The 15000-nt window shown below is 43.5% G+C and overlaps 1 protein-coding gene across 1 annotated transcript in view; it reads right to left on the bottom strand.

Moving 5' to 3' along the window:
* LOC308290438 (large neutral amino acids transporter small subunit 4-like) overlaps window positions 1-13491 on the bottom strand; it is a gene marked incomplete at its 5' end in the record, with an annotated part of 45660 nt that extends 32169 nt beyond the window's left edge. Inside the window, 3 exon segments of the mRNA XM_080732271.1 lie at window positions 7256-7332; window positions 9832-9887; window positions 13346-13491. Coding sequence (XP_080588397.1) covers window positions 7256-7332; window positions 9832-9887; window positions 13346-13491 — 279 coding nt within the window.
* Between the last annotated feature and the right edge of the window lie 1509 nt (window positions 13492-15000).

Below are 15000 nucleotides of genomic sequence, written 5' to 3'. Positions count from 1 at the left end.
CAGGGGGTCCTCCAAATCTTTGTGTGATAGAAGCTTGCATTCATCTCTCTCAACTAAGGGGTCCCTGCTTCATCTCTCTCTCAGTTAAGGGGTCCCTGCTTCATCTCTCTCAGCTAAGGGGTCCTTGGCCTGCTTTAAACTATAGAATCTGCTGTGTGGCCAAAACAACAAAACCTCCTGAATGCAGTGTTTCATACAGGAAGAGAAACTGCTCACGTTACGAATAGGAGAATAGTTGTGGTTTGTAAATCCTGTTGAGTTCTTTCACAACAACCTTCTGTTGTGCACTATTATTATTATTAGTATTATTATTTGGCTCAGATGTTTTCTGCTTTTCCCCATACATCTATAAATAGAATACATGTAATAAATGAATAATTAAATTAAATTAAATTAGATAGATAGATAGATAGATAGATAGATAGATAGATAGATAGATAGATAGATAGATAGAGGTGTTCCTCTCTCTGGCCACAAGGTGGCAGTATAGGTAAGGACAACATGTCACTGTGTTGAAAAAGATGAACAACAGGAAGTTAATGCAGCCATGTGGTGTCTGTCTGTCTTTATCTTTTCTGAGCCGGGGTCTCGCAATCCCCCCAAGTTCATACCTCGACAACAGTTTTAACAAAGAAACAAGCTTATATGCATATCAATAGAATAGATCCCCCCCCCCCCAAACATTGACTCACCATTACACCACTGAACAGGCCTACATCAATAGAAAAAAGAAAAAGAATAGGGAGTGAGTCTGTAGTTCTACAGCCAGAAGGTAAAGATTTGATCTACCAGATCACAAAGACTGTGCAGGTAGACCACACCAGTGTTGTTTTTGACAGCAAATTTTGATTTAGTTTTAGTCATAGTCTTTTGAATAAAATGTCATTTAGTTTTAGTCATAATTTAGTCACCTGAAAAGTTTTAGTTTTAGTCTAATTTTAGTCGACTAAACATCATAAGATTTTAGGCGACTAAATCTACACTTTGATTTAGTCGACTAAAATGTATTTTGGCAGGCATCGTAATGACTGATTTGACTGAAAATAGCCGATCTTTGACTGAAAATAGCCGATCTACAAGCTCACAACGCGTTGCGCTGCGGCGCGTTGTGAGCTTGTAGATCGGCTATTTTCATCATGCAAACCTGAGAGCAAAAAATGACTCTCTTCTCCACCAGTCCCTCCCTAACGTTTTAGTCTAGTTTTTATTTTGTTGACGAAATTGTCAATATATTTAGTCTTAGTTTTAGTCATCACAGCTTAGTTTTTGTTTAGTTTTTATTTAGTTTTCGTCAGTGAAAAAAACACAGTCGACAAATATTTTTCGTCATAGATTTAGTCGACAAAATCAACACTGGACCACACAACATGACCCTGAAAACATATAGAATTACAATAATAGCCTATTTATAAACCACTCATTTTGTCATCTGATCAAGAAGGGCCTGTCAGCTCCCTTCATGGCTTCCAAACACAATGCAATGCTTTGTTTTCAAGATTCAGTAGCATTGAAAAGAACCCACAATCCTACCACCTAACCCTAACCCTAACCCTAATCCTACCACTTCCATACTGAATTCAATCCTACCACTTCCTACCACTTCCAATCCTACCACTTCCATACAGAATGTGAGGAAGACTTTAATCCTACCACTTCCATACAGAATGTGAGGAAGACTTTAATCCTACCACTTCCATACAGAATGTGAGGAAGACTTTAATCCTACCACTTCCATACAGAATGTGAGGAAGACCTTTTTTCCCCAGCTATTTGCCATTCCAAGTGTGTTTGTCTTATACAGTATTTAAGGCACAGTGCGCTATCCCACAGTGTGCTATCCCACAGTGCGCTATCCCAAAGCCCTACTGAAAAAAACACTTACAGGCAGCAGCCGTTTGCAACTGGTAAAAACAAACCTAGCCCAGCCCTACCCTCCCCTGCCCCTTCTTTGTATTTACCTACTGTATGTTTTAATTTTTTAATTTTTAAATTGTTTTCCCCTTTTTTTTCCTGACTATATCTACTGCATAGTACTGTGTTCTATCCGTCTGTCATTCAATGTTATATGAGATACTTCAATGGTTTCCTATGGAAATAAGCTTAGTCTTTTCTAGGATCTCCTTTTAGTAGACCTTGTACCAGTGAACTGTACCTTTTCCTATGCAAACCTACAATAAAGTCTTCAATAAATCATTCAATCAATCAATCAATCAATCAGTACAACATGTTTGGGTGGGTAGATCATGTTAAACTGTCATTTTAAAAGTAGCTCTCAAGTCCAAACAGTAGCCCTGATCTACAGTAAGTGAATCTGTAGTTCTTTTGATCTACAGTAAGTGAATCTGTAGTTCTTTTGCTACATTTGTGAAATGGAGGTCCTCGCAGATATAGTATATATTTAGCACGCACGCACGCACGCACGCACGCACGCACGCACGCACGCACGCACGCACGCACGCACGCACGCACGCACGCACGCACACACACACACACACACACACACACACACACACACACACACACACACACACACACACACACACACACACACACACACACACACACACACACACACACACACACAGTGTTTGCAGAGGGGAACAGATTTCTCCAGGACAACGCTTGTATTTGTTTGACCACGGGTTAATCAGACAGAGTGGAAACAGCTTTCTGTGCTGCCATGCATGATGACACAACTGTTTACTATAGGACACCAAGCGTGATGTGACACCTGTCTGCTATAGGAACTGAAGCACTGCTGTAGTGTCTCAACCTGTGGGTCGGGACCCCCAGGGGGTCCCCAGATGATTAACTTAATGTGCAACATTGTTTTCTCACTCAACAGTAAACAAACCAACATAAAGTTTAAGTGTATAGAGGGTATCTGCACATTTCTAAAGTGACAATTTAAGGACTTTTTAATACCTCTAAAATGACAAATTAACCCATTTAGAACGGGTACACATTATTGTGTATCATTATTCTATACTTTAACTATTGAAAAATAGCAGATATACAAGCTCGCAAGCATCAGCAAAATACAGCAGGGGGGAAGGGGGGGGTTCACACGGGTGTGATTTTTTTTTAAATCATGAGAATTCGAATTTTCACCCGATTCTATAAGTGTCTTTGAATCCTTCTAAGGTTTTTTGAAAAACCCATGTTTCTATGTCAGCAATCTGGCCAGCCATCGTCAAAGAAAAGGTCCTTTTCACTTCAACTGGAGCTCAGTTGGTCTGTTCTTGAGAGACTACTATGTCAGTGGTTCTCAAACCTTTTCATGGGAAGGACCCCCAAAATGATATTTATTTGGCCACGGACCCCCATCTCAAAATATTTAGTTCCAGGGACCACCCAGAAGCAAAATTTTAGTCGACTGAAACAAGACTAAACTAGAACATTTCAGACGACTGAAATATGAGTAAATTTAAATTAAAATGTTGGCATATTTAAAATACTAAGTCAAAAATTGCTGTGGAGTTCAGACCGCGACAGAGACACTGATGTGTGTGTGTGTGTGTGTGTGTGTGTGTGTGTGTGTGTGTGTGTGTGTGTGCGTGCGTGCGTGCGTGCGTGCGTGCGTGCGTGCGTGCGTGCGTGCGTGCGTGCGTGCGTGCGTGCGTGCTGGTGAACAGACAGGAAATGACATCAGAGATAGAGCGACAGCAGCGACCGAGTATTTCCCGGTGAATCTGTGCGCAACGGTGGGGGCTTGGGAGTGTGGGGGACACGAACCACTGACTATTGCTGATGATGGAGAGGTTATAGCTTAGCTTTTATGTATTATGTTATGTAATGTAATCTTGCCGATTTAGTAAGAGACTCATCGCCAATTGCAAGATATTTAAACGTTATTTGGGGCCATGATGATATCCTTTTCTTCCCACAACTAGACTAAGGATTTATATTGTCTGTGTTATTGTTTACAACCTCAATTATTCACGTGTGGCAAGATCGCGGTTCAATAGTTTTTAGTAGGCTATTAGTGTAGGCTTAGAAGCCTTTTCAGAAGTTAATTTAATGTTTTCCATTAAATGATTTCCTTTATCGTCATCTTCCGCTAATGCACGTAACTGTTTTCGCCAGGTTTTAAGGTCTTATTTTAGTTGTTTCTCATAAGCTCGCAACCCTCCTTGCCCATCGGCCCCCACCTTTGCGCACAGATTCACCGGGAAATACTCGGTCGCGCGACAGCAGCTCAAACAGGAAGTGCAGTGTGTGTGTGTGTGTGTGTGTGTGTGGGCAAAAAAGAAGGGTTTTTTTGTACTCCTTAAAAAAATACATTAATTATAAAATGTCATTTCTATGTTTGTCATAAAAGTGTGCAGAATGAAATGATGACAAATGAACGGTGATGTCATCACTGTGATGGTGCCTTAACGAGGTGTTCCTCGTTAAGGTCGTTAAGGTCGTTAAGGTCGTTAAGGTCGTTAAGGACAGGAAGAGGAAATGAGAGGAGGAGGAGCTTAGTGACCTCCTGCAATGTGCAGGCACTCACACACAACCTGCTGACTGACTGCAACGTGCACACACTGACTGCAACGTGCACACACTGACTGCAACGTGCACACACTGACTGCAACGTGCACACACTGACTGCAGCGTGCACACACTGACTGCAACGTGCACACACTGACTGCAGCGTGCACACACTGACTGCAACGTGCACACACTGACTGCAGCGTGCACACACTGACTGCAACGTGCACACACTGACTGCAACGTGCACACACTGACTGCAACGTGCACACACTGACTGCAGCGTGCACACACTGACTGCAACGTGCACACACTGACTGCAGCGTGCACACACTGACTGCAGCGTGCACACACTGACTGCAGCGTGCACACACTGACTGCAGCGTGCACACACTGACTGCAGCGTGCACGCACTGACTGCAGCGTGCACGCACTGACTGCAGCGTGCACACACTGACTGCAACGTGCACACACTGACTGCAACGTGCACACACTGACTGCAGCGTGCACACACTGACTGCAGCGTGCACACACTGACTGCAACGTGCACACACTGACTGCAACGTGCACACACTGACTGCAACGTGCACACACTGACTGCAGCGTGCACACACTGACTGCAACGTGCACGCACTGACTGCAGCGTGCACGCACTGACTGCAGCGTGCACACACTGACTGCAACGTGCACACACTGACTGCAACGTGCACACACTGACTGCAGCGTGCACACACTGACTGCAGCGTGCACACACTGACTGCAACGTGCACACACTGACTGCAGCGTGCACACACTGACTGCAACGTGCACACACTGACTGCAACGTGCACACACTGACTGCAGCGTGCACACACTGACTGCAGCGTGCACACACTGACTGCAACGTGCACACACTGACTGCAACGTGCACACACTGACTGCAGCGTGCACACACTGACTGCAGCGTGCACACACTGACTGCAGCGTGCACACACTGACTGCAGCGTGCACGCACTGACTGCAGCGTGCACACACTGACTGCAGCGTGCACGCACTGACTGCAACGTGCACACACTGACTGCAGCGTGCACACACTGACTGCAGCGTGCACACACTGACTGCAACGTGCACACACTGACTGCAGCGTGCACGCACTGACTGCAACGTGCACGCACTGACTGCAACGTGCACGCACTGACTGCAGCGTGCACACACTGACTGCAGCGTGCACACACTGACTGCAACGTGCACGCACTCAGTCCTTGTACCTAACCCTAACCCTAACCCTAACCCTAACCCTAACCCAGGGCCCAGTGAGTCCTTGTACCTAACCCTAACCCTAACCCTGTACCAGGGCCCAGTGAGTCCTTGTACCTAACCCTAACCCTAACCCTGTACCAGGGCCCAGTGAGTCCTTGTACCCCTAACCCTAACCAGAATGTGAGTGAGTCCTTGTACCTAACCCTAACCCTAACCCTAACCCTAACCCTAACCCTGTACCAGGGCCCAGTGAGTCCTTGTACCTAACCCTAACCCTAACCCTAACCCTAACCCTAACCTTGTACCCAGGGCCCAGTGAGTCCTTGTACCTAACCCTAACCCTAACCCTAACCCTAACCCTAACCCTAACCCTAACCTTGTACCCAGGGCCCAGTGAGTCCTTGTACCTAACCCTAACCCTAACCCTAACCCTAACCTTGTACCAGGGCCCAGTGAGTCCTTGTACCTAACCCTAACCCTAACCCTAACCCTAACCTTGTACCAGGGCCCAGTGAGTCCTTGTACCTAACCCTAACCCTAACCCTAACCCTGTACCAGGGCCCAGTGCTAACCCTAACCCTAACCCTAACCTTGTACCCAGGGCCCAGAATTTGGTGTGACACTCCTGACAGATGGTGAGAGCACGCAGCGCACGCAGTGTGGAAAAAATACTCAGATGTTTTGCTTAAGTAAAAGTATCAATACTGCAATGTAGAAATAATCAAGTTACAAGTAAAAGTCTGGAATTCAAAATGTACTTGAGTAACAGTAAGAAAATATTGGCATCAAAATGTACTTAAAGAACCAAAAGTTGAAGTAGAAAATGTTTGAAAATAGGAGATCTACAAGCTCACAACACGTCGCATCGCGAGCTTGTAGATCGGCTGTTTTCAAACAGCCTGCGTATGAAACAGGGCTAAAGTGGATTAATGTTTTATAATGTAATCATTCATGTCTGCAAAGTAACTAAAGTTGTCAAATAAATGTAGTGGAGTAAAAGTACAACATTTGGAGCAGAGATGTAATGGAGTAGAAGTAAAAGTATTGGAAATGTGAAATACTCAAGTAAAGTAAAAATACCTCAAAAATACTTAAGTACAGTACACAGTGTGTAAGCCAGTTCAGACTGGATCTATTTGGAGGGTCTGTGTGTGTGTGTGTGTGTGTGTGTGTGTGTGTGTGTGTGTGTGTGTGTGTGTGTGTGTGTGTGTGTGTGTGTGTGTGTGTGTGTGTGTGCGTGTGCACATGTGCGCGTGTGCTTGTAGGTGTGCACGTGAGTGAGTGCACGTGCAGATGCATCAGATGAACAGCCGAGGTCTTTTTTTGTCTCTCGGAGAGAAATGTAATGAATTATACAACACTGTGGGGGGGGGGGTCTGTAGTGATGCAGCATTTTGCAGCATTCCCCCGTCTCTCTCTCTCTCTCTCTCTCTCTCTCTCTCTCTCTCTCTCTCTCTCTCTCTCATATAGTACATGGGGCCGTGGCTACTAACAGACAGAGGTCATATAGAGGTCATATAGAGGTCATGGTACTCACCGTCAGAGAGGTGAAGGTCATACACATCCCCCCGAAACCGTTGAGCGCCAAGGCAACGAAGATCAGAGCAGACAGACCTGGAGAAACATTAAATACATACCTTTATATTATATACTGTTATAGTATTAACCCTGACCCTAACCCTGACCCTAATATATACTGACCCTAACCCTAACCCAGAGCAACGAAGATCAGAGCAGAGAGACCTGGAGAAACATTAAATACATACCTTTATATGATATACATATGATACAATAAATACATAACTTTATATGATATACAAATACATATGATAATATCATAGTTAGAATGCAGGGATCTTCAATGTTTTCAGGCCAGTCCCCTTAACTGAGACAGAGATGAAACAGGGACCCCTTAACTGAGAGACAGATGAAACAGGGACCCCTTAACTGAGAGACAGATGAAACAGGGACCCCTTAACTGAGACAGATGAAACAGGGACCCCTTAACTGAGAGACAGATGAAACAGGGACCCCTTAACTGAGAGACAGATGAAACAGGGACCCCTTAACTGAGACAGATGAAACAGGGACCCCTTAACTGAGAGACAGATAAAACAGGGACCCCTTAACTGAGACGGATGAAACAGGGACCCCTTAACTGAGAGACAGAGATGAAACAGGGACCCCTTAACTGAGAGACAGATGAAAAAGGGACCCCCTAACTGAGAGACAGATGAAACAGGGACCCCTTAACTGAGAGACAGATGAAACAGGGACCCCTTAACTGAGAGACAGATGAAACAGGGACCCCTTAACTGAGACAGATGAAACAGGGACCCCTTGACTGAGAAACAGATGAAACAGGGACCCCTTAACTGAGAAACAGATGAAACAGGGACCCCCTCTACATATTGTATGAAACAGGGACCCCCTCTACATATTGTATGAAACAGGGACCCCCTAACTGAGAGACAGATGAAACAGGGACCTCCTCTACATATTGTATGAAACAGGGACCTCCTCTACATATTGTATGAAACAGATGAAACAGGGACCTCCACTACATATTGTATGAAACAGATGAAACAGGGACCTCCTCTACATATTGTATGAAACAGATGAAACAGGGACCTCCTCTACATATTGTATGAAACAGATGAAACAGGGACCTCCTCTACATATTGTATGAAACAGATGAAACAGGGACCTCCTCTACATATTGTATGAAACAGATGAAACAGGGACCCCCTCTACATATTGTATGAAACAGATGAAACAGGGACCTCCTCTACATATTGTATGAAACAGATGAAACAGGGACCCCCTCTACATATTGTATGAAACAGATGAAACAGGGACCTCCTCTACATATTGTATGAAACAGATGAAACAGGGACCTCCACTACATATTGTATGAAACAGATGAAACAGGGACCTCCTCTACATATTGTATGAAACAGATGAAACAGGGACCCCCTCTACATATTGTATGAAACAGATGAAACAGGGACCCCCTCTACATATTGTATGAAACAGATGAAACAGGGACCCCCTAACTGAGAGACAGATGAAACAGGGACCCCCTCTACATATTGTATGAAACAGATGAAACAGGGACCCCCTCTACATATTGTATGAAACAGATGAAACAGGGACCTCCTCTACATATTGTATGAAACAGATGAAACAGGGACCTCCTCTACATATTGTATGAAACAGATGAAACAGGGACCCCCTCTACATATTGTATGAAACAGATGAAACAGGGACCTCCTCTACATATTGTATGAAACAGATGAAACAGGGACCCCCTCTACATATTGTATGAAACAGATGAAACTGGGACCTCCTCTACATATTGTATGAAACAGATGAAACAGGGACCTCCTCTACATATTGTATGAAACAGATGAAACAGGGACCCCCTCTACATATTGTATGAAACAGATGAAACAGGGACCTCCTCTACATATTGTATGAAACAGATGAAACAGGGACCTCCTCTACATATTGTATGAAACAGATTTTCATCAACTTGTTTGACAGCACTGTCATCAGTCTATGTTGGATTCCTGTTAATGTCCCTTTGCTGAAAATAGCCGATCTACAAGCTCTCAACGCATCGCAGCGTGAGGCGTTGAGAGCTTGTAGATCTGTTATTGTTGGCTAAAGTTCTCCTCAGACACAATAGAGATGGGAGGGTACAACGTTTTTATTTTATTTGGCCCCCCCTTTAGTAACTCTGAGGACCCCCTAGGGGTCCCGGACCCCCTGTTATAATGAATACATAGTGTTATAATGTGTTATAATGAATACATAGTGTTATAATGTGTTATAATAAATACATACGTGTTCTAATGTGTTATAATGAATACATAGTGTTATAATGTGTTATAATGAATACATAGTGTTATAACGTGTTATAATAATACATACGTGTCGGGTCGCTGGCTCCATAAGCTATCAGAATGCAGGGTTAGGGTTAGGGTATAATGAGGGTAAGGTTAGGGTATAATGAGGGTAAGGTTAGGGTATAATGAGGGTAAGGTTAGGGTATAATGAGGGTAAGGTTAGGGTATAATGAGGGTAAGGTTAGGGTATAATAATACATACGTGTCGGGTCGCTGGCTCCATAAGCTATCAGCATGCAGGAGAAGGCAAAGCAGGCGCTGTGAAAACATAATGTATAATAATTATTATTATTATGGTTAGCAGCAGTAGTTTCTATCACACGTATACAAAACATCCATTCATAATGTAGTCAATAGCCATGTTTCCATAAGCTTATTCCAAAATAAGAAGCGAATTATCAGAAATTCGCATTAAGACAAAGCAAATTTAGTATGTTTCCTTTTGCGGGTGTCATTCATCGCATGAGTTGAGACCAGCGAGACGTGAGCACTGCACGACTGTTACTTTTGACTCGATCGCTGCTCAGCTCAGAATTTACACACGATCCGTTGTCACTCCGTGTGTAACAAACAACTGGTTTGTTTTGTGGGCTATAAACGCTATACAATGGACGTTAAGCGGCAGGGGAAAATGTTAAGTTGGAGGATATGGACCCAGAACGTCATCATGTATTCACATTTATTGTCTGACCCGTTTGAAGTGTTTCCATAAATAAAAAAATTAGGCGAATAAGCCTTAATGCGCATTAAGAAGCTTTATGGAAACGCCACGTTTCACCTGCCAGTGAGGAGCCCATATATGGACATATGGTGTGAATGTCATGTGGTCTATGACATAAGACATAATGATGTCAGATGTCAGGTCTGTGTCATACTGGTTGAGAAACACTGCTTTAGGGCACTCGCTCTTAGGGCGTCTTACTGGTATTTATTATGATTACCTTCACTCTTAGGGCGTCTTACTGGTATTTATTTTGATTACCTTCACTCTTAGGGCGTCTTACTGGTATTTATTATGATTACCTTCACTCTTAGGGCGTCTTACTGGTATTTATTATGATTACCTTCACTCTTAGGGCGTCTTACTGGTATTTATTATGATTACCTTCACTCTTAGGGCGTCTTACTGGTATTTATTATGATTACCTTCACTCTTAGGGCGTCTTACTGGTATTTATTATGATTACCTTCACTCTTAGGGCGTCTTACTGGTATTTATTATGATTACCTTCACTCTTAGGGCGTCTTACTGGTATTTATTATGATTACCTTCCCAGCAGTCTGAACTTCCTGGGTCCATATTTGGTATTATATTTACTAGTAAGACACCTCAGGGTGACTTGCGACCTCGTCCTTGCCATCTGGCCAGTGATGTATATAGGACCAATTACTCATATATGGAGACCCCTTCATGATAGTTATGTTATGTCAAAACATGCCCATTTATGGACATTACCAAATATGGGCATTCCCATATATGTCCTTAATATTGATAACATACTATCCTTAATAATGTCCTTAATGTTGACAATATAGGAATCTCCATATATGGGCATAAAACGTACGTTAATTAGTAATGCCAAGCAGGGTCTTGGTAAGTTAGGACCTTGGTTTGATGCCTGTGGATCTCCATATATGGGCATAATGGGGTACCCTAACATTCTCATTTTCGGCCTGGGATTTATGACATCAGAAATCTCCATGTATGGGCATAAAAGGTTTTTTTTTCTTTCTGGGAATGACCATAAATGGACTTTTATACCCTGAGAAATCTCGTAGCTTGTCTGACTGTCAGTACAGGAAGTGATGTCACGTGACATCCTTTTTATGCCCATATATGAGTAATTCTGTACCACATCACTGTGACTCACTGACATCACACTGACATCACTTCCTGTACAGCCAGACAGTCAGACAGACAAGCTACGAGGTTTTTCAGGGTATAATGCGACCTTCGGTCGCAAAACAATTATGATTACCTTCCCAGCTTCCTAGGCCCATATTTGGTATTCCCTAGGTCCATATATGGTATTATAATTACCTTCCCAGCAGCCTCAGCTTCCTAGGACCATATTTGGTATTTCCTAGGTCCATATATGGTATTATAATTACCTTCCCAGCAGCCTGAGCTTCCTAGGCCCATATTTGGTATTTCCTACATATACTGTTTATACTGTTTATTCAACTTTCAGCATGATCACAGATGTTTAAAAAAGACAGGTGCCATTAAAAAACACTGAATTATTTTGCTGATTACAATAAAAATCATAAAATCATAAAATGCATTTGCCTATCTAAAAGTCCATATAACCTAAAAACACAAATCTAGAATCCATTATCATTTAAGAGTCTGCACATGTATGGGATTGGTGATTTCTTGTATCTCTCAGTTTTGCATGTTGGAGTGTCCAGGTCATCTCCATTCCTTGTTTGGCGACCAGAGATCTCCTTCCTGAGGGGGGGTAACCAGTTTCTGAAGTTTGACTTAAACAGCTTCCTTGCAAAGTCCAGACACAGTTGGGTGCGCCTCTCTGCTAGGGTGCACAATGCGAGGGTGCGGAGAGCCTCTGTGTATCCTGAGTATCTCCGGCCGAGTATGATTTTGCAAGCCCGTTTCTGAACTCTTTCCAGTCTTTTAGTCTGGTTGACAGTCAAGGAACTGTGCCAGACTGGGACTGCATACTCCAGCACTGGACGCACATAGCCTGTGTAGATCGAAACCAATTCTGTGTCTTGAACTCCAAATTTCTTGAGCCGACATAGGACAAACAGCTTTCTATTGGCTGAGGTCAGCATATAGTCCACCTGGCTGTCCCATTTCAAGTCAGCTTGAATGGTGACCCCCAGCACCTTTACTGTGTCACAAACCTCTAGTAGGTTTTGGTCAATGGAAAGTGTTGGCAGGGCCGGTTTTTCTCTCATGAAGGTAACATGTACAACTTTGCATTTTTTTGGATTGAGTTTCATCTTGTGCTCATTAACCCAGATGTCCAGACCATTCAGGGTCTGTTGGAGGGTGCAGGGTACCTTGGGCTTCCACGATTGGGCCATAGTCATATCATCCACATATTTCCAGTGGTGTGGTCCATCCTGGAGGGCGCTGTTTATCAGTGCTAGGAAGACTATGGGCCCTAGCACGGTCCCCTGTGTTTACTATGGGCCCTAGTACGGTCCCCTGTGTTTATCAGTGCTAGGAAGACTATGGGCCCTAGCACGGTCCCCTGTGCGACTCAACATGTGGGATATTCCCAATCAGACAGATGTCCCTGGTAGCGCACCTTTTGCTGCCGATCCGTCATGAAGCTGCAAATCCATGGAATCAGACCTGGTCTCACACCTAGATCAAGGAGACACTGCACTGCCACTGTGTGGTCCACGGCATCAAAGGCCTTGGCAAAGTCAGTTGTAATTACAGTGCACACTGAACCTGAAACATCACTGGACCTATACACCTATAGACCTATAGACCTATAGACACCTATAGACCTATACACAAAATCCATTAAGCTGACTAGATTGTGTGTTGTGGAACGGTTCTGTCGGCTGCCAAACTGCATGGGGTCTAGGTTTGGCGTGATATCATTAAGAATCCAGTTCCCAGCAAAGTGTTCACATATTTTTGAGAGTTGGGCTGTTAATGAGATCGACCTCAATTCCTCTATGTTGCATGGGGAAGATTTTGGATTTCCTAGGTCCATATATGGTATTATAATTACCTTCCCAGCAGCCTCAGCTTCCTAGGCCCATATTTGTCCATGATGATGCCCAGAGGCAGAGTGATGGCAGACAACAGGAAGGATCCCACCGTGAAGGCCAGGTTCAACATCTCATCCTGTTCTTTACAGACGCTCCACCCGTTCATCTGCATATGCTCCTCCTCCTCCGCACGGGACTCAGCCAATGACAGGTTGAGGAGGCCAGAGGGGGAGGAGTTAGTGTAGGAGGAGGAGTCACCAGCACCGGAGCCGTTACCTGGATGGATGGAGAGAAGAAAGAAAGGAAGGAAGGAAGGAAGGAAGGAAGGAAGAAAGAAAGAAAGAAAGAAATTATATACATTTGATTGGTTGTTCCCAGGTTGGCCTCTAGGGGCAGTGTGGGCATGGCTGATTGGTCCACCCGTCCAGACGGAGATAAGACTGATAAGACCAGTGATCAGAAGAGACGTTTACCAGAGACCTTGGACTCTATAGTGTAATATACGTTTAAAAGTGGTTTAAACTGTGATCTATCCCAATGGAATTTATGACATGCATGTGCAAATAAAAACATTCCTATGGTTGATATGAGCATATTTCAAATGTGTTTGTGTTTTTTGTTGCACATGCATGCCCTATATTTCATAGGGATAGATCACACATGACATTTAAGACATCATCAACTTGCGACAGGCATTTCCCCTATCGAGTGAAAGATTAGCTATTTCTAGAAGAAATAAAATATTGAAGGTGTTTTTAAATTCTACATTGTAGTTATAGAGGACAATTATAATGTATTAAAGGACAACTTTAGTTTTTTACAACAAGGGTTCATATTTTAGATTGTAATTAAAGCATATAAAAGAAACAACAATTTCATTTACTTCTATTGTTTTAGAGATTCTTATTTCAGTGGTTGGGGCATGCATACAAGTGGCTAAATATATAATTTTACACAGAATAAGCCCATTCCCAAGATACAATGCAACCTTTCATGGTTGGATGTGACTTATTGGGGGCTAGAAGTGTTACTGTAAATGGCTATAAAGAAACTGCTGGCTTATTGTGTCTAAAAAAATACATATTTAGCCACTTGTACGCATGCCCCCAAGCGTACGCATGCCCCACATTTAGCACGGTAAACGCGATAAAACAATAGAAAGAAGCAAATGAAAACATTTTAACACTCACTTTTTTTTCTCTAATTACAATCTAAAATATGAACCCTTGTTGTAAAAAAACAAAGTTGTCCTTTAAGGCATATTTGTCATATTAGCCAGGGATCCTTTTAAATAAACATTGAACCAGTCCGGCCCTCGACTTGTACAATTTCTTTTTATTTTGGCCCACTGTGTATTTGAGATTGACATCCCAAACCTCTGTGCCAAAAAATAGCCGACACACAACGCAGCGTTGTGAGCTTGTAGATGACCTGCAGTAACTCTGAGACCCCCTGTTGAAGACCCCTGCTGTGGGTTAATATAATGCTTCCTCATGTTGCAGTGTGTGTGTGTGTGTGTGTGTGTGTGTGTGTGTGTGTGTGTGTGTGTGTGTGTTCTGCTGACTCATGGTTATTGGGGGGGGGGGGGGGGGGGGGGGGGGGGGGGGGGGGGGTCTGGACAGCGAGTCAGCAGAATGAGCGCTTAAGAAGAAACAGAACCTGAATCAATCAGGGA

Source organism: Nannobrachium achirus (assembly GCF_963921795.1).
Source record: "Nannobrachium achirus genome assembly, chromosome: 8".
NCBI lineage: Eukaryota > Metazoa > Chordata > Actinopteri > Myctophiformes > Myctophidae > Nannobrachium > Nannobrachium achirus.
This window is presented reverse-complemented; position numbering and strand designations above follow the sequence as displayed.